General features: G+C 33.9%; 3 protein-coding genes across 3 annotated transcripts in view; all 3 read right to left on the bottom strand.

Moving 5' to 3' along the window:
- Positions 1 to 23,671, bottom strand: part of LOC131949465 (ankyrin-3-like) — a 124,186-nt gene that overhangs the window by 4,756 nt on the left and 95,759 nt on the right. The window lies entirely within an intron of this gene.
- LOC131949481 (putative ankyrin repeat protein RF_0381) lies at positions 4,870 to 9,160 on the bottom strand. Its single transcript, XM_059311384.1, has 5 exons — positions 9,087 to 9,160; positions 7,294 to 8,706; positions 6,013 to 6,792; positions 5,300 to 5,782; positions 4,870 to 5,135 (listed from the first exon to the last, which is right to left on the bottom strand). The coding sequence occupies exons 2-3, from the start codon at positions 8,666 to 8,668 to the stop codon at positions 6,155 to 6,157; spliced, it is 2,013 nt and encodes a 670-aa protein (XP_059167367.1). The 5' UTR covers positions 8,669 to 8,706; positions 9,087 to 9,160; the 3' UTR covers positions 4,870 to 5,135; positions 5,300 to 5,782; positions 6,013 to 6,154.
- LOC131949464 (ankyrin repeat domain-containing protein 50-like) lies at positions 17,395 to 22,254 on the bottom strand. The gene is made up of 4 exons (XM_059311369.1): positions 21,222 to 22,254; positions 19,750 to 20,430; positions 19,573 to 19,654; positions 17,395 to 17,488 (listed from the first exon to the last, which is right to left on the bottom strand). Exons 1-4 carry the CDS (start codon positions 22,252 to 22,254, stop codon positions 17,395 to 17,397), a joined length of 1,890 nt encoding a protein of 629 aa, XP_059167352.1.

The following is a 23,671-nucleotide window of genomic DNA, read 5'->3' as shown; positions in this document are numbered from 1 at the left end:
TAGCTCATTGATAATCAAACAGTTGTTTTATTCCGTTTTAATCTATTCTAATATTTAATTTTGTATGGCTAATTATCGCGCTGTTTTTAAAATAACGTGGAATGATGCTGTAAATGTCGTATCCTCAACTGGTAATTAAAACAAGCGGAAAAGAAAAAAAAATCAATTAACGAAATAAAAGTAGCAGTTCAACGACACGACATTCATCAACACAACAAGTAAAGAGAGCGCTTAAAAAAACTGTATGAATAACCATTATTTTTCAACTATGAGAAAACAAAATTTCAAGAACTTCTAACCTTTTGAACAAGACATTACTGCTTGAAGATATTGCGATAAGTTAGTAAAATACAGTTAAAAAAGCGACCTCATGCATGATTGTGACAGTGCACATGTGTGTAAGTGTGAGTGTGTGTGTGTATGTGTGTGTGGGGAAAGAGAGATTTTCAACAACTAGAATATATACTTGTTATTAAATGTAAAAAAAATTCAAATCATATTGAAAGAATTTTTTCTACGCCTTTTCTTGAACAGAAATGAATATTCGATAAGAAAGATGATCCTTTTTTTTTCTATTTTTATTTAGGAAATAACTTCTGAAGTGAATGCATACACAATTAAAAATTATATGAATGATTTACTCAAAGTTCACGAATGGAGAAACGATAATTATTTTAACATAAACAACTTACATGCAATCTAGAAACCCTTCGACCTAAGCGCCACTGAAGCAACATAGAGTTTAAAATGTAGGCATACAGCCGGATAAGCAGCCAATAGAAGTGACAGACAACTGTTGTTTACTGTGTTACTTAACTACAACATGGCAAAAAATAGAGCAGGTTAAAATATCGACCAAATATTGCTGGGGATTCCCCATTTTCGTATTCGATAACGTTTTAGAGATATACTGTGGGCAGAGGCGTATCCAGGTTTTCGTTGTAGGGGGAGCGAAAAGAGCAGAAAAAGGCGCCGAATTTTTAACACGTTCTATATACGTGTATTATATATATATATATATATATATATATATATATATATATATATATATATATATATATATATATATATATATATATATATATAATTACTAGCTTGTATATCATTACTTCGCTATGATGAAAAATAAATTGAAAGTAGCACTCTGAAGAAATAAGAAAAAACACACAATGTAGGCCGACAAAACAAAAATTGTATCAAGCTAAACAAATATATATATATATATATATATATATATATATATATATATATATATATATATATATATATATATATATATATATATATATATATATATATATATGTATATATATTTATATATATATACTAAAACCAAAAACAATGAACGTAACACATTCTGTTTTGTAATTCTTGTAAAAAAAATTCTTACATAATAATGCCTGGGAAATTATTTAAGACAAGTGAAATAGGGGAGATAATCACTCTCTTAATATAAATATGTATATATCTATACATTTAATTATAAATGTCAAAGCAAATAAATAATTACTTAAGAATATAATGAAATTGCTTAACACTATTCGTGTTTACAAAATGTTTTTGTCTATAATCAAAATTTAATATATCGTCATCATAAATGCTAAAGTATTACAGCATAACGAAAGTTTTTAAAATCAGAGTTGGTATAAAATCACGTTTTTCGATAATATAGAAAAATATTCGGAATAATGGCCTACATTTAACTAACATTTGGTCTTTTAGTTCAGATCATATATTTTTAATTAACTACTGCTTCTTTGTGTTCTTTAAAGATCATTTTTAACATACTGATAGGTATGGGTTAGATCACTGTATTGATCACACACCTTTTTACTGGTAATTGCAAAAACAATATTCACAGAGTTTTACGTTTAAAAAGCTAATTTTCTGGCGGCATGGTACTTTGGTACATTATTACGCGTTTTTCTACATGTACTTAACAGATCAGTTCGGGGTGGGTTGGGGGGAGGTGGGTTCAACTTCATTCAACACTGTCCATTCACTTTAGGTCAATTATCCAACCCAGTGTATACCTAGGTGTGACATTAATGTCGCTCTACACAATTGTGGTGGTGAGGTGTGTGTGTGTGTGGGGGGGGGGGGGGTAAGATAACCAACTCAGAGTGAACATAGCGTCAGTTTTTAGATGACTGTTCTAAACATACATATATATTACACAAATATATATATTACACAAATATATATTACAGAAATATATTTAAATAAGTAGCAGTGGTATTATGACAATATTTTTTTACAGAGGGGTCCTTGGGGGAGGGGAGTTGTAACTCTTTCATATAATTTGTAATCGTAATCACTATCGCCCAAACTGTAAGAATACTACTACTTCATCGTGATGACATTGTTGACCTAGTCAAAATTTCCCCACCACTACGCAGTTTGCTCATAAGTAAATTTAAATAGAGGTGCAACATCTGTTGTATTTGTTTCTGTATTGTAATTTTTTAAAAAATTAATCACACTATTCAAACTGTATATATAAAGTAATTATGTGTGAAGTTTTATGTATAACATTTTCTAAATCAATTATTCGTAAGCAAATACATTATACAGTTGCCTTAAACTTAACACCCCTCTTGCCAAGTGGTACTACCGTAGAGGTTTTTTAAACATTGCAATGCATCGTAATGGTTATTTTTAGAATGGCAAACTGATGCAGCTGTTAATACGAGTTGTAAACGTAGACAATACTAGACTAGTACAATAATGCTTAATTGCTGCATGAAAAGAAATCTTGTGATTTACATAGATGTGCCGACCAAAAATATTTTTTTAACAAATATCATTGTTTAAAACTTTGAGTTTAAAAAGTTTCCAAAAAGGCGCCACTTTGCTGAAAATGGCCAGAGGGGGAGCGGCCGCTCCCCCTGCTCCCCCCTGCGTACGCTACTGAGGCCTAGTTGTTATGATCTCGCCATAGGAAAGATTAGTGATCTTGCCGACACTCACTTAAGTAAAGTTCCCTGGATATTTGTTTTGACTAATCAGTTGAAAATCTAACCTGGTAAACTATGGTTTTCTTTTCGCTCAAGAAGTTTTAATGCTTTAAGAACAGGATGGATAATATCTTAAATAATCTCTACCTGAACGTAAATCTATCAGTAAAGAACTTGGTCTTGTAATAGACTATCTGAGATTAGATGATGTGTGTCTTGCTAGGTTGTGTGTCTTGGCTTGATGTGTGTCATATAATTATATACAAATGTGTATTGTGGATCTCAATGGTAATTAGTCATGTGTTCCACTATGTCTCAGGTTCGACAAGCATTTCTCAGGCAACCTGATACTGAAGTAATATCTCCAAATGCATCTTCTGGTAATGCATGTGTTCTGTGTTACGATCTCACTTCTCTAGCCTTTTACTCTGCTTCATGGTGACAGAGAGAGAGAGAGAGAGAGAGAGAGAGAAAAAGAAAGAGAAAGAGAAAGAGAAAGAGAGAGAGAGAAATACATAGAGGGCAACAGTATGAGAGAAAGAGAGAATACTCTGTGTCTGGAGCGTTCTCAATGGAAACACTTGATGCCTAAATTGTGCTTCATATTTTGCCTCCCCGGATTTATAAATATTATACCTCCTCAAACCAGCCAGAAAATGCTGATATTCAAAGTTACTAATCACTTAATTTATAACTTAAAGGAAAACTATCTTAAAACGTAAAATACTAAATGGTTAAGTATTGTTTATTTGCATGAGAATATAAATAAAGAGAATCATAAATCAGAAGGTACGATTAATGTTGATAACAATTGTTGAAATCTAGTATATGTTCGACTGTTTGCATCTATATACTACTAAAACTCAAGTTTGTTTACATGTTTGTATATTTTTTTGTTTTTGTTTGTTTTTCGTTTTGTTTTTGTTTGTCTGTTTGGTTACATGAGAGAATCTGCACCATGTGTAGAGCTGTAAAATACGCATTTAAGTAGAGAACAATGTTCTTTTTGATTAAACTGTTAATTACAAATTTATATAAAGACGTTAATTAATTTATTGATATATTCATTGGTAGATTAACCACTTAAATTTATAAAAGTTCAGAACATTGACTTTACTTATAATGACGTCATTATTTACTTTTTATAACAATAATGGCGGCTTCAATCGAAAAATTTGTTGCCCATTCAAAAGTTTATACAGTTTATAAAGCAAATTTTCTGATCATGTTATATTTGTTCCAATTTTTGTTTTTGATGTTAATGATAAAGTTGCCTTTCGGACATTGGCGGGATACAGTGCAGGTGTCCTCAGCATGTGAAGGGATAGTGTAGTCAGAGCCATTCTCGGCCGAAACCTTTTTTTTAAACGATAAAAAACATGTTGTCTGAGACTTAGCGGGACACTGGGCAGGTGAAGTAGAGTTGGGCAAGTGTACAGTTCACCTGTGACGTCAGCATATAAAGAGATAGTGTGGTCAGACTCATGCTCAGCCGAAATCTTATTTTTAAAAGACAAAAACATGTTGAAATTGAGGGGGGGGGGGGGAAAACGACATTGGGCAGGTGAAGTAGAGTTAACCTGTTTTTGTTACCTCAGCATATGAAGGGATAGTATGGTCAAAACTATGCTCAGCCGAAATCGGTGTTTTAAAAGACAAAAACGTCTGAGGTGTGAAGTCTTTTTATATGTGGGGTCTGGTTTTTTTGTGAAGATAAGTGACAGACGTGATGTCATTTATGGATGACCCCCGAAAACCCAAGTTATACAAAGGATGACGGGTGGTCTAGTATATTCTAAATCTAGATGGAAATGTGAGACAATAGAAAACAATTTCTATACACATAAAAAACCACGGACAAATAATGCAATTGGCTTTACAAGTATTGACAAATGCGTTTTAATTTGACTTTTACTTTTATTAAAGAGAAAATAGTTTAAATTATAACAGCTTACACAGATTAAAAATGAGTAGAACAATTATAATACAACTTAATCAAAATCTGATTTAAGCACACGAGTGCACTGTCACACGCTGCTACAGATTTGTCCAATGAAAATGTTCCTCTCCTACCTGTCTTCCCCACCAAATTTGCCGTCTATGGCTAAGTACTTCACGTTCTCTATATTTACCTCGTTGCAGTCCCTTATTTTTGCAGTGTAATTTATATTCACATTTCTGAAACAAAGATAATATGTACATCATCTAAAATATTATGAAGTAATTTCAATTTATAAATAAAGATATTATGATTAGCCATTCATATCCTCTTATAAGTGAATATTTATGTATACATGTGCAACCTAGTTTTTTCTCTAAAATATTGAATTATTGTTACTTACACAATCGTGTTTACTGTATTTCCATTATTTTTTGTCATTTCAGTACTGAGCGCCCACTGAACCGAATCCAGCACAGTTTGTACTGGAAGGGAAATTTCATTCTGTGTTAGAATTTGTGTTTTGGTTTGTTTTGTTTCGTTGACATAATCCATGTCGCCCCATTCCCATGTGTTTGGCTTTGGAGAATTTTTTAAATCAAGGCTTGTAGATTTTAGATTTGGTTTTTTCAATCTTTTCCTATCATATGTTTTATAAGTTTTATATTTCCAGAAATATTTTCTTCTGTAACTATTGGCCTTCATATGTATTTGATGCCTCCGTTTTCTAGAATATTTTGCGCTACCTTCTTGATAATCAGCTGAACCACCTCGTAACAGGTTATAGTCGCTCTTTTTAGGCTGCTAAATGGACGAACTGTTTCTCATACTCTTTGTGGGATTTTTTATATCATCACTATAATGGTGCCTCATCAATTGATCAAAGCTGAAATTAACGTGAAAGGTAGCGTTGTATACGTTTAAGGTTCAAATAGGAGCAAGTTTAATAAAGTAAATTGTGTAATCATTTTAAATCTTTTTTAAAGAATGTTTAATACAGATTTATTTAATTCTTTTTAAAAAATCTATTTGTTCTTTTTATATTTTGTTCTGATGAAAAAAAAAGTAAAAAGGCAACTTAAAAAATATGTTTAAACTATTGTAAATTCGACGTACATTTTCTTTCTTTTATCCTTATTTCTTGTTATCCTTTTGTTTTGGAAGATACTTTCGATAGGAGTCTTTTCTCGTTCGACCAGCATATCCTGTTTATCTAAATACAAATAAAATAGTTGTATTATCTCAATAATTAACAGATTCAAGTTTTACGATAATATATACTTGCTGATTCAAGGATAAAAATGTTGACATTACCTTTAGTTTGACCTAGTCTAGATAACATTTTTTTACCACTGCATGAGTCGTCCCCAGGTTTTCCAGAGCATGGCTGACCCTTCTCTCCCAACGTTTCAAGATTTGTCTGTGTGAAGTTGTACTTTTGGTGTCTTTTATACATTTTATGTGTTGACTTATGTGGCTGTTTAAGCTGTGTAGTTTTGATGGTGTTTGTTGATGTATTTGTGGAGCTGGTAATTTGCTTTGTGGAGTTTGTACTTGTAGCTGGTGTAGACGTGGTGTAGGCTATAGTGGTTGTGAATGTCGCTGGTATAGTATCAGTAGCAGGTATAGTATCAGTAGCAGGTATAGTATCAGTAGCAGGTATAGTATCAGTAGCTGGTATAGTATCAGTAACTATAGTAGTATCATGAGTTGCGTCAGCTGTTGTGGTACAAGCTGTTGGTGTTACATTTGTATCTGATGCTGTATCCGTACTTGGAGTTGTAACAACTATTGTTGTGATAGAACCTGCTGTTGTGCTTGTTGTGTCCTCAGAACGTGGACTAACATCATCAGTAACACATGGAATCGTTGTAGCACAATCTATCGGTGTTGTAGCTGCAATACATTAAAACTTTAGGTAAAGTAAGTCTCTTCTATGAATGAAAAACAAAACAACTGATAATACCAACACTCTGGTATTGATTAAAAATTAAATTTATATTCATATATCATCTTCTTTCTTAACGTGCTATTGTATTTAAATACCCCTTTTAATGTTCGTTTTTACAATTTCTCTCTTCAAATTTACTCTCTGCATCTCATGGCAAATATAATTCAATTATTTTCCTTTCTAAACTTTTAATTTTCTTTTTAATAAAAAAAATGGCGTTCACGTCAACAAGGTAAAATTTTTCCCACTGCGACTGCTTATTTGTTGCATTGATGTTCCTTTATAGCTAAAACTGTGCTCTAATTAAAAATAAAAATTCGTAGCGTTATAATTTAATTCTTAATAATACATTGTCGCATTACTTTGCAGATATGAAGGAATCATCATCATTTCAAGTAAATGTACTTATTAATTAAAACATGAAATAAATTGTCGATAAAACTCACCAATAGTTGATTTTACTTCTGGAAATGTTGAACAGTCCAACATAGGGTTTATTTTCTCTTGGTGATCTTTAAATGCCTTATTGTATTGTTGTTTTAGAATTGCAACAGCACCATAGCAATTTTCAAAAATAGCCACATCTAAGACTGTCCGACAAAAACAGTCAAGAACGTTAATGTCAGCACCATAAAGTATTAGTAGTTCGAGGACAGAAGAAGCATTCTTCTTATTGAAATAATGCAATGGGGTTCTTCCATAATGGTCCCTGAAGTTAACGCAAGCTCCAGCATCCAGTAGCGTCTTCATGATTTCTGTGTCACCATTCTTGGAGCTGTAGTGTAAGGGTGTTTGGTTGAAATTGTCTCCCACTATAAGAAATTCTGTATATTTCAGCAGTGTTTGTAGTGTTTTCTTAAGCCCAAATATCACTGCATAGTGTAAAGTTGTTCGACCATCTTTGTCTCTGATATTTACCGCCGCGTCAGCTCTCAACAGAGTTTCTGTCAAAATGACGTTTTCGTCCTTTAGTTCGATGCTGCAGTGTAAAGCTGTTTTACCTTCTTTGTCACTGATATTTATTGCAGCATTTGTTTTCAACAGAGTTTCTGTTAAGACGATATTTTCATCCTGTACGCTGTAGTGTAAAGCTGTTTTACCATAGACGTCTGTGGTGTCAAGTAAAGGTGTACGTCCTAGCAGCATTAAATATGTATCAAAATCACAGCTTTTGACAGCGTTATGTAAAGCTGTTTTCTCTGCCGAGGCTACAGCTTCAAGTATAAAATCTACTATATCGTTTCTTCCAGCGCCTGCACAGTAATGTAAAACAGTTTGATGATTTTTATCAACTCTATAAATATGCGCGCCTCTTTGTATAAGCAGTTTGACGAGTCTCATACTTCCATAATGAGCAGCAAAATGTAAAGCTGTTTTACCTTCCCTGTTAGCCATATTTACATCAACGCCTGCATCCAGCAGAATCATTGCTATATCTTCATATTCATGCTTAAAGCCTACACACGCATGCAAAGCTGTATTATGATCAATACCATTTCGTTCATTTACATTTGCTTTCCATTTCAACAGAAGTTCAACAAACTCTTTGTGACCCTTTTCAGCGCTGATATATAAAGGCGTTTTTCCTAGACCATTATCTTTTGTTTTGACATTAACGTCTGCTCCTCCGTGTAATGACAGTGCCCCCAACACTGTATTGTTGGTCTCCGCATACAGATGTAAAGGAGCCTTTCCATCTGAACTGATACTGTTTATGTCAGTGCCTAAACTTGAAACAAATTCTTTTAACATAGAGTTACTACCAATCTCTTCAGATTGTTTTTGTGAAATAATTGTGTGTTGATTCATGAGTGACACCATCTTCGGTTTGTATTGTTTCCGGATCGTTTAGAATTGATCTATTGACAAATAATTTGATAAATAACTACATATATGTACAGTAGCTTTCATAAACTAACCGCCCCCACCTCAAACTAAAAAAACAACATCAAATTAGTCTCGGACGTTGGAAAACATACGCTTCGGATGCTTGATAAAAAGATACACAATTTTGCTTTCCTTCGGAGCAATTGTGTTATCAATAATTGATGGGTGAAAGGTTAAAGAAGACAAAACAGACTAAAGCATAGATGGAGATTTTCTTTTAAAAGTAGACTTCTATTACAATTATTATTTTTCGATAAAATAACTCATTTTGTTAATAATTTACTACTACAAGTGAAATGTATTCAATTTAAGGTACAATATATTTATCATAAATAAGTCAAATATAATCTACCTTTTTGACGAAATCAACACATCAACAACGTAGATTGAAGATCTCTAACCAGTCTATCAGGCGATTGAAAGAACACACACCAAATCTTATTTGTACACTGACAGTTTACACATCGATCAGATAAACAAAAGGGTCAAAGTTTCGCTGGGGATTCCCCACTTCGTGTATTGGATAAACCCACGCCTATGGGTAGCAGCTGTTTGCATAATGTGTCGGTCAAGATATTTTGTTATGTAATTACTTTACACTGTATATGTACATAAAATGAAACTTGTTTTTTCTTAAGATAATCGACATTTAAATGTACATCTCACTGATTTGGTAAAATTTTTCAAAGATTTTCTGAAATTGAAATTATTCTGATTTTTTTAGCATTAAAAATGCTCAAATAGTCTACTACCTATTTACAGGGCAGTTTAAAAACAAATGAGAAGCTAGTTCAGGTCAGTCTAATCTACAATATGACTACACAACTTTGGCTCGTGGTTGTTTATCGCTGTCATTCATGATGTACTTTGGCCAACATTTGTAAAAAAAAAAAAAACATGAGTGGAGTTACCGCACCATGCAATCAAACTCATTGGTCTACACGACCGTAATAACTATTGTGAATAACGAACTTATTCAATTACTTATACAACTATTCATTTTTATAATCTTTATTTATGCTTTTATTACCTAACTGTTCTGGTGTTCTGTGTTGATCTATTTGATCCAATTGTAATGAAGAGATCACTTTCAATCTCTACAGATAAGTGCCTGATTACAACGCTAGAGTATAATAATTTCAACTTAATTAGTATTTGGTTTATCTCTAAAATGAATTGAAAGATTACTTTAATGAATAGCAAAGATACACAGAAAGTTGCGATCACTCTTTCAGTCTGGTGAGCTGCGAATGTTCAGAGGCGTAGCTAGGGGGGGGGGGCGGCCGCCCCGGGCGCCGACCCTATGGGGGCGCCAAAAGGGGTGGTAAAAATTTTTTAAAGCTGATTTTATGCTGCAGTTTTGAATTATAAACTGTCTAAGTTAAGAAATGTAATGGCTACACGCCTTTACATACTGATTTAACTGTTTTCTACCTTGATTTCTTAATGTAAAACATATACTCTTAAGAAACAGTGACCGGCAAAACCGCTTTGAAGCTTTCCCTAGATGGGGGGGGGGGGGCGCTTTTTCGAGACTTAAAACGGAAGAATTTACACTAGATTGTTGAGTCGATAAACGTTACCACTATTAAAAGAAACCAATTGTATTAAAACGTATTGTACGATTGTTGAACGGTAAAATACGTTAGAGACTTTTATCAAGATGGTGCAGGGGGCGCTTTTAGGCTAAATAAAATAGCGAAATTACACTGGATTCTGAGTAAACAACCTTTAGCCCTCAGAAAGAAACGAATTGTACTGTGCATTGTATAATTGTGTAACATTTTTTAAAAAAAGTTAGTTACGTTAAAAACCGCTCTACAAACTTTGTCCAAGATGGTTGTGATGAGTGTGTGTGGGGGTGGGGGGCGCTTTTTTCGCTAACAAACATCGCAAGTATTTGTACTGGATTGGTGGGTAGATAACTCTCTTAACACTTAGTAAAGAAACCAAGTGTATTAACGCGTAATGTACAATTTCACTAGCCAGTTTTGTTAAAAAAAAAGACGCGACTAGTTCTTTGTAAGATTCTTACGATTCTCTCAACTTCAACGTGAGAGATCAGATACTTTTGACTGATTGCATTACATCTTACCTGGATCACTGAACTATATGAGAACTAAATATCACGGATTCTTGAATCCCTAAGCCACTATCCACCACTTTTTTCCATGCTCTTATTTCATTCCACTGTTTGTAATCTAGCTCCAAGCCATACAGTTAAAGAGACCACATTTAGTTATAGATCCTGATTGAATTTTTTTGACAATGCATTTGAATTCCACATTTTCTTAGAGTGTTAAAACGCGTTTTATTGCTGCTGATTATAATCAGAACGTCATGGGCTATCATTAAATTGATTGTTACTGCTTCTTCAATCAATACAATTAGTTCTGCATTTGTTGTTGACGTTGTGCGAGCAGTGTTTCTTCCAGACTTTTTTCTCCGGGGGGGGGGGGCACTTGAAATTTTCGGGGGGGGGCGGTAGACTTTCTTCGGGGGGGGGGGGGGCGGACACTGTTAAAGCTATATATTTTCTATATATAAATCATATAAATTTCATTTCGTTCGGGGGGCGGTAACAATTTTCGGGGGGCTTCGCCCCCCCCCCCCCGAAGAGATGCCTGGAAGAAACTCTGTGTGCGAGAAGGCAGGGCAAATCTGCGAAATCCAAGACTACGAGCTGTTAACATCCGTTGGATTCCAGTTTGTTTTCTCTAGCTTGTTTTGTCATACCATCAACCAATCAACGAAATACCCATGTCGTATTCCAATGTGAACAATGAATATTTCTGATACCTTCTTCTTGTATGTCACTTGTGTGTCCTTACTCTAATAAACTTCGAATCCAACTATGTACCATATCACAACAGAGATCTTTCCAAAACTAGAACATAAAAGGCTGGTCTAAACATATTAGCGTTAGCTACAAACTACCCTCTAACACAGATCAGGCTTATTTTTTTTACTGACATTACTAATCTTTCGCAAAAAAAGATAAACGCATCTTAATGGGAATTAAATTGTCGTAAAGTTTTAAGGAATGAAAATCATACAATGTAATTATTAAACCTTGTCCGGACTGTAGCACACACGCTTACACACACGCTTACACACACAAATACACTCTTACCCACACACAAGCTTATATATAAACACACTATCACACACACATAATTATACACACACACATGTATATATATATATATATATATATATATATATATATATATATATATATATATATATATATATATATATATATATATATATATATATATATATATATATATATATATATATATATATATATATATAAGGGGGGGGGCGCCAAACTGAAAGTTCGCCCCGGGCGCCGGGAAGGGTCGCTACGCCTCTGCGAATGTTATGTTGAAATCTAAATATTGTTAAAAAAATTCCAATCGTCACCCTCGGCTGAAAGTTTCCTATTTTTCAGTTTGCTTACGTCGCTTTCACTACAATGTTTACGTTTATGGCTTCTAAAACAGCAAATCAATAACACAGAAGGAGCCTGTATTTAAAGTTTTAGACACGTTATGTTTATATTTTGTTTATTAGCTTTACAGTATATAATTAAAAATACATATGCAAATGTGAAGATGAATTAAAAATATGTTGACAAATAATATTTAAAAAAAATTCTCTGTATTAGCTGTTTTACTTATGGTTTAGAGACCTTATAAATGTTTTTCAGTAAAACGAAGCTTGTTTTTTTGCGTGCACATAATCAAATGAGTAAATTGCCACCGTCAATGATGTACAACTGACTTAACAAACATTTGTTAATTTAAGTTTTACATTTTCACAAGATAAAATAGTAGAATGAAAAACAATAAGAATAAAGGGTAAAACACGTTTCCTATTTATTGACTCGTGTCCTTATGGCTAAACAGTATTTCGCAAGAAAAATTAAAACAGTTACTAAATTTGTTGCTAAGTCTGACTTGTCAACATTATTTCTAAAAATGTATACATAAATTCATATAATTAGAGATGTCATTTGACTAATTCAAGTCAAATAACTCTTTAAACATATCTACACATGTCTACATAATAAATATTGTCTACGTATTGTATAGGTATTGTCTAAACATTGTCTACATATAGTCTATATACTACCCAAACACAGTCTTCCCTATAGGGCTGGTAAGTAAGTAGGTCATCAACCAGTTCTATGGCTCATGCAGGTTTTATTGATCCGTAGAACTAGTTGGTGACCTACTTACCAGCCCTGTACTCAGCCTGTAGTTCTGTCTTGTGCCCCACTAGAGGAGTCATTCACTGGCAAGTTCTAACCTATGGAGACGCCTTTCTCACAGACTTCAGAGAGGAAAAATGGATGCCAGGTCAAATTGTTCAATGTACAGGACCTGTGTCTTATAAAGTAAAAACAAATAATGGACTTATTGTCCGTAGACATGCAGACCAGTTAAAAATAACTTGCGCAGATAATAAGTGTGAACCTATCAATCCCACAAGATCTGACCGGTTCACACCAACTCAGTTTGTTCCACAACCAAGTTCTGTTGATATGAGTGAACCAAGTATTCTAAAGTCAGAAAATGTAAATGATTTAGATCCTGGACTTCCTGAGCTAGAGAGTCCAGATGGTCAGAATCTTGAGTCACCAAATCAACAGCCACTGAGAAGGTCAAACAGGACAATCAAAGTCCCAGATAAGTTAGACCTTTGATTTTAAAGGTTAAGAGGACTTTGACATAATTGTTTTGTATTTTAATTATGTTTGTAGCATATTTTGCATTTGTATGTAAGGATTTAATCTACCAAATGATTCAAATCATATAATGCTCATGTTACAATATATTTAGTGATTTATTAAATTGTTTAACTTTTCGGAAGGAATGCATATTATGTTTTGTATTGACTTTTGAAGTGTCATAAATGGAAAGGGGATCATTATTCAATCTTTCTTTTATTATTGCTTGGCAATTCTAATGTTTTAAACTAAAGAAGGAAATAGCAAAGTGATTTTAAGATACTATCATTTATTCTCTTGGAAGCTATGTTATTATTTACTAAGGGTAAAGGGATATAATATATTGAGCTTTATATTGAGGGGAACTCACTCTTCTTGTATTGGTTTTATAATGTTTGAGTGATGTCCCTTGCATGTCATGTGCTTCCGTTTCCGATGCTGAATAAACAAGGCGTACAAAATGGCTTCCTCGTCTGTTGTGTTATCTATCTAAGTACAAATCTACCACAGAATAGGGTACCTATTTAGCTCTATTTGCTTATTCAGTGTAGCTTTATAGTCCCCACAAATTCTTACAGAACCATCCTTCTTTAACACTGGCACAATGGGCGTTGCCCAATCGGAATAGTCTACCTTCTTTATGATGCCATTAGATTCCAATCTACTTAGCTCATTTTCAATTTTATCCCTCATTGCATAAGGTGGAACTCTAGCTTTGCAGTATCTTGGATTTGTGTCTTTAATGCTTATCTTCACTGTCCTATCATTTAGTAACCCTGAACTACCAAAGACACCTTCATTTTCAGATACAACTTTATCTATTGAAGTAAAACTAGATTCTCTTGCTTTGTTCACTGAAAATATACTTTCCCAGTCTAACTTAAGATCAACTAACCAGTTCCTACCTAGTAATGGTGGTCCGTTTCCTTCAACCACAAGAAGAGGAAGTTTAACACTTTGACCATTATAGCTTATATGAACTATACACTCTCCTATCACCGGAACATTGTCACCTGTGTATGTTGTTAGGCACTTCTGACATGGTTGTAGAGGCACTGATCCTCCTGTGACAGCGTCAAAGTCCTTCTTTGTGATGACGGTTAGAGATGCTCCCGTGTCAAGTTGGAAGATGATGCTCTTACCGTTGATACAAACTAGTACGTTGATGGGAGCATGACTTGTTGATTTCACAGAGAACAGGTTGAACTCCGGCTGCGGATCAGTTTGAGCATTTTCACTGGTAGAGTGGTTCATTGGTTGGGTTAGGCTGTCTTGGTGACAGTTAACATAGTGCTGCCTTTGGTTGCTGTACTGTCCTGACTGGCTAGATCTAGCAACAGACGAAGACTTTGCAAAGCAGGCCTTGGCAATGTGACCTTGCTTACTGCACTTATAGCAAGTTGCTGTTAAACTTGCATTGATGAGATGCATGGGGACCGTTGCATCGATGACATTTTTGATAATTATTACTAGATTTAGATCTAGGATTTGAACTTGCAGGCTGTTTAGCATAAGTTGAACTGCTCTGATGGGGTTGGTGTTTGTTGAATGACCTGCTGTCTACTGCATGGATACCTGAAGGCGCCAGAGATCTGGCCGCATCGGATGACTGCTGGAATGAAGTTGCAAGTTGTATTTTTTTTCCAATGTTAGATCTGACTCGAGAAGCAACTTTCTTTGAACATCAGGGCTGTTTACACCTGTCACAAAATTTTCACATAGTCTGTCAGACAGCGTGTCCCCGAATTCACAGAATTCACTTAGATGACGTAAAGCAGCAACATATTCTGATATTGATTCGTTTGGTTGACGAGTCCTACCGTCAAATCTGGCTCTACACACGAACTTTGGTGGTGCAGGCGCATGATGGTCTGTTAGGAGTTTGCTCAGCTCGTTAAAGCTCTTGGTAATTGGACTAGCTGGTGCGCATAAGTCCTTTAATAGCCTAAATTGTTGAGGCCCTATGACTGTTAACAAAACAGCTCTCTTTTTAGCTTCTATCGTCACGTCGTTAGCTTCAAGGTAAAAGCTTAACCTATCTAGATAATCATGAATGGTTTTTTCATTCGAATTAAATTCTTTTATCTGGCCATATAGCGCCATTATCCTACAAATACTTAGCAAATATGCTCATAGCAAGCTTCTTCTTAAGTAGGCATGTGCTCTTTTTAGTGGATGGTTAATCCTCGTCGCCAATGAAGTGGATTGTTATCTTTTAATTGTAGACAGATAATACAACAGACGAGGAAGCCATTTTTATGTACCTTGTTTATTCTTTATACGGAAACGGAAACATAACATGCAAGGGACATCACTCAAACATTATAAGACCAATACAAGAAGAATGAGTTCCCCACAAAATAAAGCTCAATATATTGCAGAAAAAACAACAACAAATCAAACACCATCACAATATTATTTTCTAACGTTAGTAGTAGGTAAAAAAAAGTATATTTCTCACCTTCAGACACGATGGTAAAAGCGACTACCAAAATCAGAAATAAGCTTGTAGATAATTTCATCTTGTCAACTGTTTTCCTTACTGTAATCACGACCGAACTCCTTGAGTGTGGTCTAATGTTCAACAGGTGTCCACACTCAGAACTCTATTTCAAGGTAATCCTCACCACTAGACGTGCGTGTTAAGTGAGGCTAGTGCTATTTTTAGGACACGGACTTCGGGGATCGGGGAGGTTTTGAATGTAATTAACATTTTAAAGATATTCAATTTTTTTTCTATCTGTCAGTGTGTGTGTGAGAGAGAGAGGCAGTCAGTTAGTCTTTCTGACTGTCTGTTGTCAGTGCGTCTGTCCGTCGTTCCATGTGTTTGTCTGCTTGTTCGTGTGTCTGTCTGTTTATCAAACTATCTTTCTTTCTTTCTGTATGTTTGTCTGCTTGTATGTGTGTCTCTTTATTTTTTTGTCTGTTTTTCTGTCTGTGTCTCTGTTTACCCGTTTGTCTCTATTTTTCTCTATCTCTCCGTTTGGTTTTCAATGTTAAACTGATCGACCTAGAACCACATTTGAAATTTAATTTAAATTCTTCTCTTAATCTCTTGGCTATAATTGGTTTTTAAAAAAAATGGTTTTAGAAAGCATTAACCATAGAAATGTTTTCAAACACCTTGGTCATTTCAAACGCAATTGGTAGTTGACAAACTAAAAGTTCGATTGCGCAGGGGCGCTAGGTACTGTTTCACTTGATTTCTCGTGCTTAATACTTCTTTGTGTATTGTTTATGGGTCGAAATGAATCTGTCATTCAAATATATATATATATATATATATATATATATATATATATATATATATATATATATATATATATATATATATATTTCAGTATACCTAATTAAATACATATATCTTTGTGCTTTTTAAAAATCTTTTTATTAATCGAATAAATCATCACATATACAAGAATAATAATAATTGTGAAAACTTTGAGTATATTTAATTTGGTCTTGATTATAGTGTAGCGTAATATAACTCTTACACGATCCATAATTTTATGGGGACGACGTGGTCGAATGGTAGAGCATACGACTGCTAGCCCGAAAGTCTCGACCCCGAATTCGGGTACAAGTCCATTAGTCCACCCATCCCACTTTTGACTCACGTTAGGGAAAGTAAAGGCAGCTGAGCAGTGCTGACCACACTATCTCTTCATATGCAGAGGTTACAAAAAAACAGGCGAACTCTTCTTTACTTACCCCATGGATAGTTAAGTTCTAATGAAACCTAATCCCTAAAACAAATGTCATCTATGCTATTTTTAAGTTTAAAAAAAAGTTTTTTTACAACTCAGTCTATCACATTTACTTTTATTTTTTACAAATGTACATACTAATCTATTTACATACAACTAAACATGTTAACAATGACATATTTCTGCCTTTCATAAGTAATGACATTATGACTTCCTTAATAAAAGTTCTGGTTTCCATTTGTCGTTAGATAGTCGACTTTGTCAATGATCATTTGCCTGCAGTGCAAATTATAGTTCTTTATAATATTGCTGAAAAATAAAGGGATTATATTGTTTTCATTGTAACAGGTGAGGTCTATAAATATAAACACTACATGCAGATTTTTATTTCAGAGGGTAGCTAGGAGAGGGCGACCGCTGCGGGATAGAAAATAAAAAACATCGTTCTGAGCTGTATTAATAAATTATACGCAAACTTAAGAAAATACATAAGTGCCTTGCTTTCCAGAGGGAATTAACTATTTCCATCATTAATTGTGATATCTAAATAAAAACTGTAAAAGGACAGGGATAAGTAAAGGCGCAAACACCCTTTGTAAATAGGGAGAAGCTTTTTTTGTTAACGTGAATAACTATATACTGGAGGGGGGGGGGTGCTAAATTGATTGTTTGACTTAGGCGCTGTATTAGGTCGCTACGCTTCTGCTTTACTTATAATAGCAAGTTAAAGAAAAATAGCTAAAATGTATAGACATTAGTAATTTAATTTTATCTAAACTTCAAAATACGATTTCTCTATTTTGTCTTCGTAATATTTTTTTCTATATTAGTAAACAAGAGTGTCACAAAGGTCTTTTGCCAGATTCCCACTAATCATTATCTTACTGTAAGCCTACATGAAACCATTGTTATTAACGACCTTTAGCAGTGATGTATATAATTGACTAGTTGTGACATCTAATTTTAAAATGTATAACAAAAGTTCCAACAGTAACACCAATATGGATTCACGTGTGAACTGATTTTATTTTTAAATGTTGTTTATCTTTCTATCCTCGTGTGGCTTAGGTTTAAATTGATAAAATTAGTTTTAACTAATTCATAATGCAGAGATTTTCTTGCGAACATTCAGGTAAATTTATTTTAGACAATAATAAAAAAAACAACATAAAATTATTAAGCTAAAACACTTGTTGTGGGGACGACGTGGTTAAATGCTAGAGCTAACGACTGCTAACCCGAAAGTCAAGAGTTCGGATCACAGGATCGAAATTGTCTGACATCATTGAGTTCTTACCAACTGGGCAAACTGTTGACCTCATTATCCTTTTGTAGGCCGAGGTCATTGAAACAGATAAACTCTGCTTTATGTCTTAGGCATTAACAGGATGATGACTCTTGTTTCAAATTAAAATGAATATTAATAACAAGCTGCCTACCCGTGCTCCGCCATGATAAACCTTTTTTAAATGTAGCAATTTGGGAACATAACAGATAAAAACTAAACACAACACTAACGCAACACAAAGACAACACAACACGAACACATCACAACCACAACACAAACACAAAACAAACACAACACAACACACAGACGAAGTATAGAGAAAGTATTGTAATTGATACGGAAAAAACATAATTTTGCAATCTTGTCCGTATGTCTGTGTGTCTGTGTGTGTGTGTGTCTGTGTGTAAACACGATAACTTGAGTACCGTTACAGCTAGGTTGATGAATTTTCAGACATAAGTATTTTATCAAAATCGTAGATACGTATCAAGTTTTTAGCGATTTCCAATAACCGGAAGTGGTACTTTTTCTATTTTGAATTTTTCAAAAGCCTATAACTTGAGTACTATTTCAGATAGATAAATGAAATTTAACATGTATGTAAAAGATTTAATTGTCTACCCTCTATCAAATTTTGAGTAATTTCTGTTGACCGGAAGTACTAATTTACGCTATTTCCGATTTCTCAAAAACGCATGTAAATTTAAAAAGTACTAATAATATTGCGCACTATTATGCTCATTTTGTTTTGGCGTTTGCTTGGTGCGCAATTATTTTTTCTACGAGATTCTATTCTATTTTTAAAAGTTTAAGTAATTTAAAATCATGTCTTTATTCCGAGTTATATAAGAATATTCGAGAAAGATTAGGGGAGATCACTCCAGGTTTATTTAACTTTGAGACCTCAATAAAAGTTTGTTTTCAAGATGGCCGCCGTTGCCGTAACAACCATACTTTCAGAATAGTCTCAGACGCTTGCAAATATTTTCCTCTAAGTACCCTAACATATATACACATAAATAAATAAGGCTTAATAGTTAAGAAGTTTATTCCGTAGCCTACATCCTTAAATTAGAAAGAACGAAAATATAAAAAAATAACATACTTTTTTGTTCCTCTCCTTTTCTTTTGCTTGGCAACTTTCAGGGTGCTAGTCTTTTTGCGTTTGACCATCACATCCTGTTTATCTAAACAACAATGGAACTTTGTGATTAAAAAGATGAACAAAGTGAATACTTTTAGAATAAAAACAATGTTTTGTCTTAAAATGAGTAATGTTTACCGTTTGTTTGACGTAGTACACTTGCATTTTCTTGAGCACGGTATGCGTCATCCAACAATTCATGTTTTTCAAAGAATGTCTGACGATTCTCCCCAAACGTTTCAAGTTTTGTCTGTGTTAAGCTTTCTTGAACTGGACTGGAGTTATCTCGTGTGTTTTTTAGAATGCGCGAATTGTATTCAGATAACTTAATGTGAGTAGATTTAGAATAGAGAGAAGTTTGGTAGATTTTTGTTTCAACAGCTGATTTTATTTCTGTAGCACTTGTGGCGTCTGTAGTTTTTGCTGTTGTGTTGGTAAATACTGCTGTAGTATCATTACTTGGGCCAGTTTTAGCCCATGCAGATTGTGTCGATGTAATACAAGTAATTGGTGTTGTAGTTTGTGATGTATTAGAAGTTGGTGTTATATTAGCAGTTGATGTTGTATACGTATTTAGTGTTGTATACGTGGATGGTGTTCTAGTTGATGTTGTATTAGTAGTTAGTCTTGTAGTGGGTGTTGTATTTGTTACACCAATTTCTTTTTGTACATAGCTTGTATCTTCAGATGCTGAAACTTCTATTCCAGTATTACCAAAGTTATGCTTGTTTTCGTCTTCTGTAGGTGTAGAAAATGTACAAAGTCTAAAACTTTCTGATAAACTGGTGTTTGTGAAATGCATTAATACCCTCAGGATATCTGTAAAAAAATATCAGTAAAAAGTTTAGAAATTTATAGTCACTTCAGCTATCTGAAGAAATTCAAATATACATTTATGGAGGTGCTCATGTATAAGATTACGATTTTCGTGCTGTTAAGCTCAGGGTTTAAAAGTATTAGTAACTTTTGTACAAAGAAATATTTAACTAGATGGGAAAACGCTTTTGGGGACGAGTTTTACCCCCACTCTAACCATCGCGACACATTGTCCAAAAATTTCAGACCCCTACTCAACGATCAGCCTATACTAGTTTCTGTAATCTACAGCCGCCCCCCCCCTTCTCAAATTCGGACTTGAAACAGCTTGTTTGTTCTCACGTAGTCCTTACGGTATATCTAAGTTAGGTATTTTGAACATATACTACAATTAGGAACAAGTATTTAAAAACTACAAACATTCTTGTAACAATTAATTTTTAAATGCACACATTTTACGCTACAATTTCTGTCCCTATCCTCACATCCGGCTCCACACACATTATCAACAGAAGTACTCTCCAAGCCCACCCCCCTCCACCCCCCCCCCCCCGCAGCTCTTGGAATCTGACTTCATTTTTGATAAAGAGCACATTAGACAATGGAAAGACATGATAATGATGTAATAATTTATGCACAGTCTTCTGGTAGGAATAAGAATCAACTAAATTAGATCATTCATAGTACGAAATAGTTTCTTTTAGGTTTATTTGGTTTAAAGTAATAACTAATAATATTTTATATTACTATAATCTATAACGGTAATTGATTTAAGTTAGGCAGAATAAACTTACAACAAATAATTTCGTTTACTAGACTTCTGATATATCTCAGCGGTGTCATGAATTTATTTCTCTTTTGTTTCAACAGTTCAGCGCCGTGTCGTTTTAGAATTGCAACAGCGTCATCGTTTGAATTTTGTATGGCCACTTCCAAGGCTGTCTGACCAGAAGTGTCAGCAATGTCGAGGTTGGCGCCATGTTGAATGAGCACTTTCATGACGTCAACAGTGTTTCCCTCAGCGCTATAGTGCAGTGGGGTTTTCCCGTAATAGTCTATGACGTCAACGCCAGCTCCGGTTTCAAGTAACGTCGTCACCACTTCTGTGTGACCTCTCAGGGTGCTGTAGTGTAAAGCTGTTCTGTTCCAATAGTTTTCCGTGTCTATAAAATCTGTAAATTTCACCAAAGTTGAAACTGTTTTTGGGTGCTCGTAGACGGCAGCATAGTGTAAAGGTATTTCACCCAGGGCGTCTCTGATGTTTGGTGAAGCTTTATATTTTAACAAAAGATCAACGATGGCATTATATCCCATTGCTGCGCAGTAATGTAAAGCTGTTCTACCGTAATCATCCTTTTTATTAATATCGGCACCTCTTTCTAGAAGCGACTGAACCAGTTTCTTATTTCCACTACATGCACTGATATGCAAAACTGTCCTATTATTATAGTCATGTAGATTTACATCAGCACCTGCAGCTAACAAAACGTCGGCTATCTCATTATGTCCATTTTCTACGCACAAATGTAAAGCTGTTTTACCACAAAACTTAGTCTTTTCATTGATAGATGCCTTCCACTGAACCAAAAGTTCAACAAAATCTTTGTGACCTTTCTCTGCACTTAAATGTAAAGGGGTTTTTCCAGACCCAAAGAAACCTGATGTTTTCACTTGGATATCCGCTCCACCTTTTAATAGAAGATTTCCGAAAAACGTATTGCCCCTTTCAGCGGAGATATGCAAAGGAGTTTTCCCGCAGTTATCCAATTTATTTATGTCACTATACTTTCTTGAAATAAGATCTTCTAACAAATTATTATTGTCCATCTCAGCTAAGAAATGAATCGGTGTTTTTGCGTAAATAAAAAAAGAAATACATCTTTGTTTAATAGAGTTATAACAGGAAATATTTATCCTTGTTTTAGTATAATAAGTATATACAACCGAGAGAATCATAATCAAATAGGGTAAACCTTGATGCATGTAATTTTGATAGTCAGGGTCCGATATAAAATACTTTATAAGCGTTAAAAATAAAGGTTGAGATAGAATGCGTTCATGATCTTCTGTAATATTGTGGATACTATCTTCTATTTGGTTAAAAAAAGTTATCGTATCGGTGGTCAGTTGATCAAATAGTGACATTATTTTCGATTGTATCTTGGTAGTATCAGAGCAGATATGTTTAAAACACCAGCAGACATTGATTTAAACACTAGATGATCAGTTCTCCTCGTTGGTACAGTTAAGTAAAAGTGTACGCTTAAACTGGACGCTGCAAATTGGCATTGGCATACCTTGACCGCCTCACCTTTACGTAATTAAAGCAAAACATATATATATATATATATATATATATATATATATATATATATATATATATATATATATATATATATATATATATATATATATATATATATATGATATATTAAACATTACAGGAAATTTTTTTCATGAAAAACATTTTAATAACTAGCTTTTATGTAATAATGCACTAAAAAGTAGAAAATAAATTATACACTACTATTTAAATAACTATAAAGAAAATGCTTGGATCACTTTAGTATTTATTGGATACTTCTAATTAATGTTTACGAAGAGACCTACGCTTTTCTTTATAGTTATTTAAATAGTAATGTATAATTTATTTTCTACTTTTTAGTGCATTATTACATAAAAGCTTGTTATTTAGTACTTTACATGTTTTATTACTTTTTCGTATATACGAAGTATAGAGAAAGTATTGTAATCGTGCACAAAAATCAATTGAAATTTTAACAATTTTCACCGTATTACACCTCAGTCCTTCATCACATTCGAAGTATAGAGGACTTATTTAATCGGGCAAAAATTATCAATCCAGATTTATCAAAATTAAGAGGTTTTATGCGTAATCCAGTCTGAAAAACTGGGCTTTGCAATTCTGTCCGTATGTCTGTGTGTGTCTGTCTGTCCGTGTGTAAACACGATAACTTGAGTACCGTTACAGCAAGGTTGATGAAATTTCATATATAAGTATTTTATCAAAATCGTAGATCCGTATCAACTTTTGAGCGATTTCCGATAACCGGAAGTGGTACTTTTTCTACTTTGGATTTTTCAAAAGCCTATAACTTGAGTACTATTTCAGATAGATAAATGAACTTTCACATGTAAGTAAAAGATCTAATTCTCTACCTTCTATCAAATTTTGAGTAATTTCCATTGACCGGAAGTAGTAATTTACGCTACTTCCGATTTC

This window comes from Physella acuta, unplaced genomic scaffold (genome assembly GCF_028476545.2).
Source record: "Physella acuta isolate Inbredline_101_S28 unplaced genomic scaffold, ASM2847654v3 ptg000698l, whole genome shotgun sequence".
In the NCBI taxonomy this organism is placed as follows: Eukaryota; Metazoa; Mollusca; class Gastropoda; family Physidae; genus Physella; species Physella acuta.
This window is presented reverse-complemented; position numbering and strand designations above follow the sequence as displayed.

What these genes read in the sequence shown, in the direction of transcription:
- LOC131949481 (XM_059311384.1), bottom strand. Translation starts at nt 8,668, where the DNA reads ATGGTGTCACTCATGAATCAACACACAATTATTTCACAAAAACAATCT. An exon ending in AGAAGTAAAATCAACTATTG is followed by an intron (nt 6,793 to 7,293) that starts GTGAGTTTTATC and finishes AATGTATTGCAG; the next exon opens with CTACAACACCGATAGATTGT.
- LOC131949464 (XM_059311369.1), bottom strand. Translation starts at nt 22,254, where the DNA reads ATGGACAATAATAATTTGTTAGAAGATCTTATTTCAAGAAAGTATAGT. An exon ending in TGTACTACGTCAAACAAACG is followed by an intron (nt 19,655 to 19,749) that starts GTAAACATTACT and finishes ATTGTTGTTTAG; the next exon opens with ATAAACAGGATGTGATGGTC. An exon ending in AAAAGGAGAGGAACAAAAAA is followed by an intron (nt 17,489 to 19,572) that starts GTATGTTATTTT and finishes TTTATTTTTCAG; the next exon opens with CAATATTATAAAGAACTATA.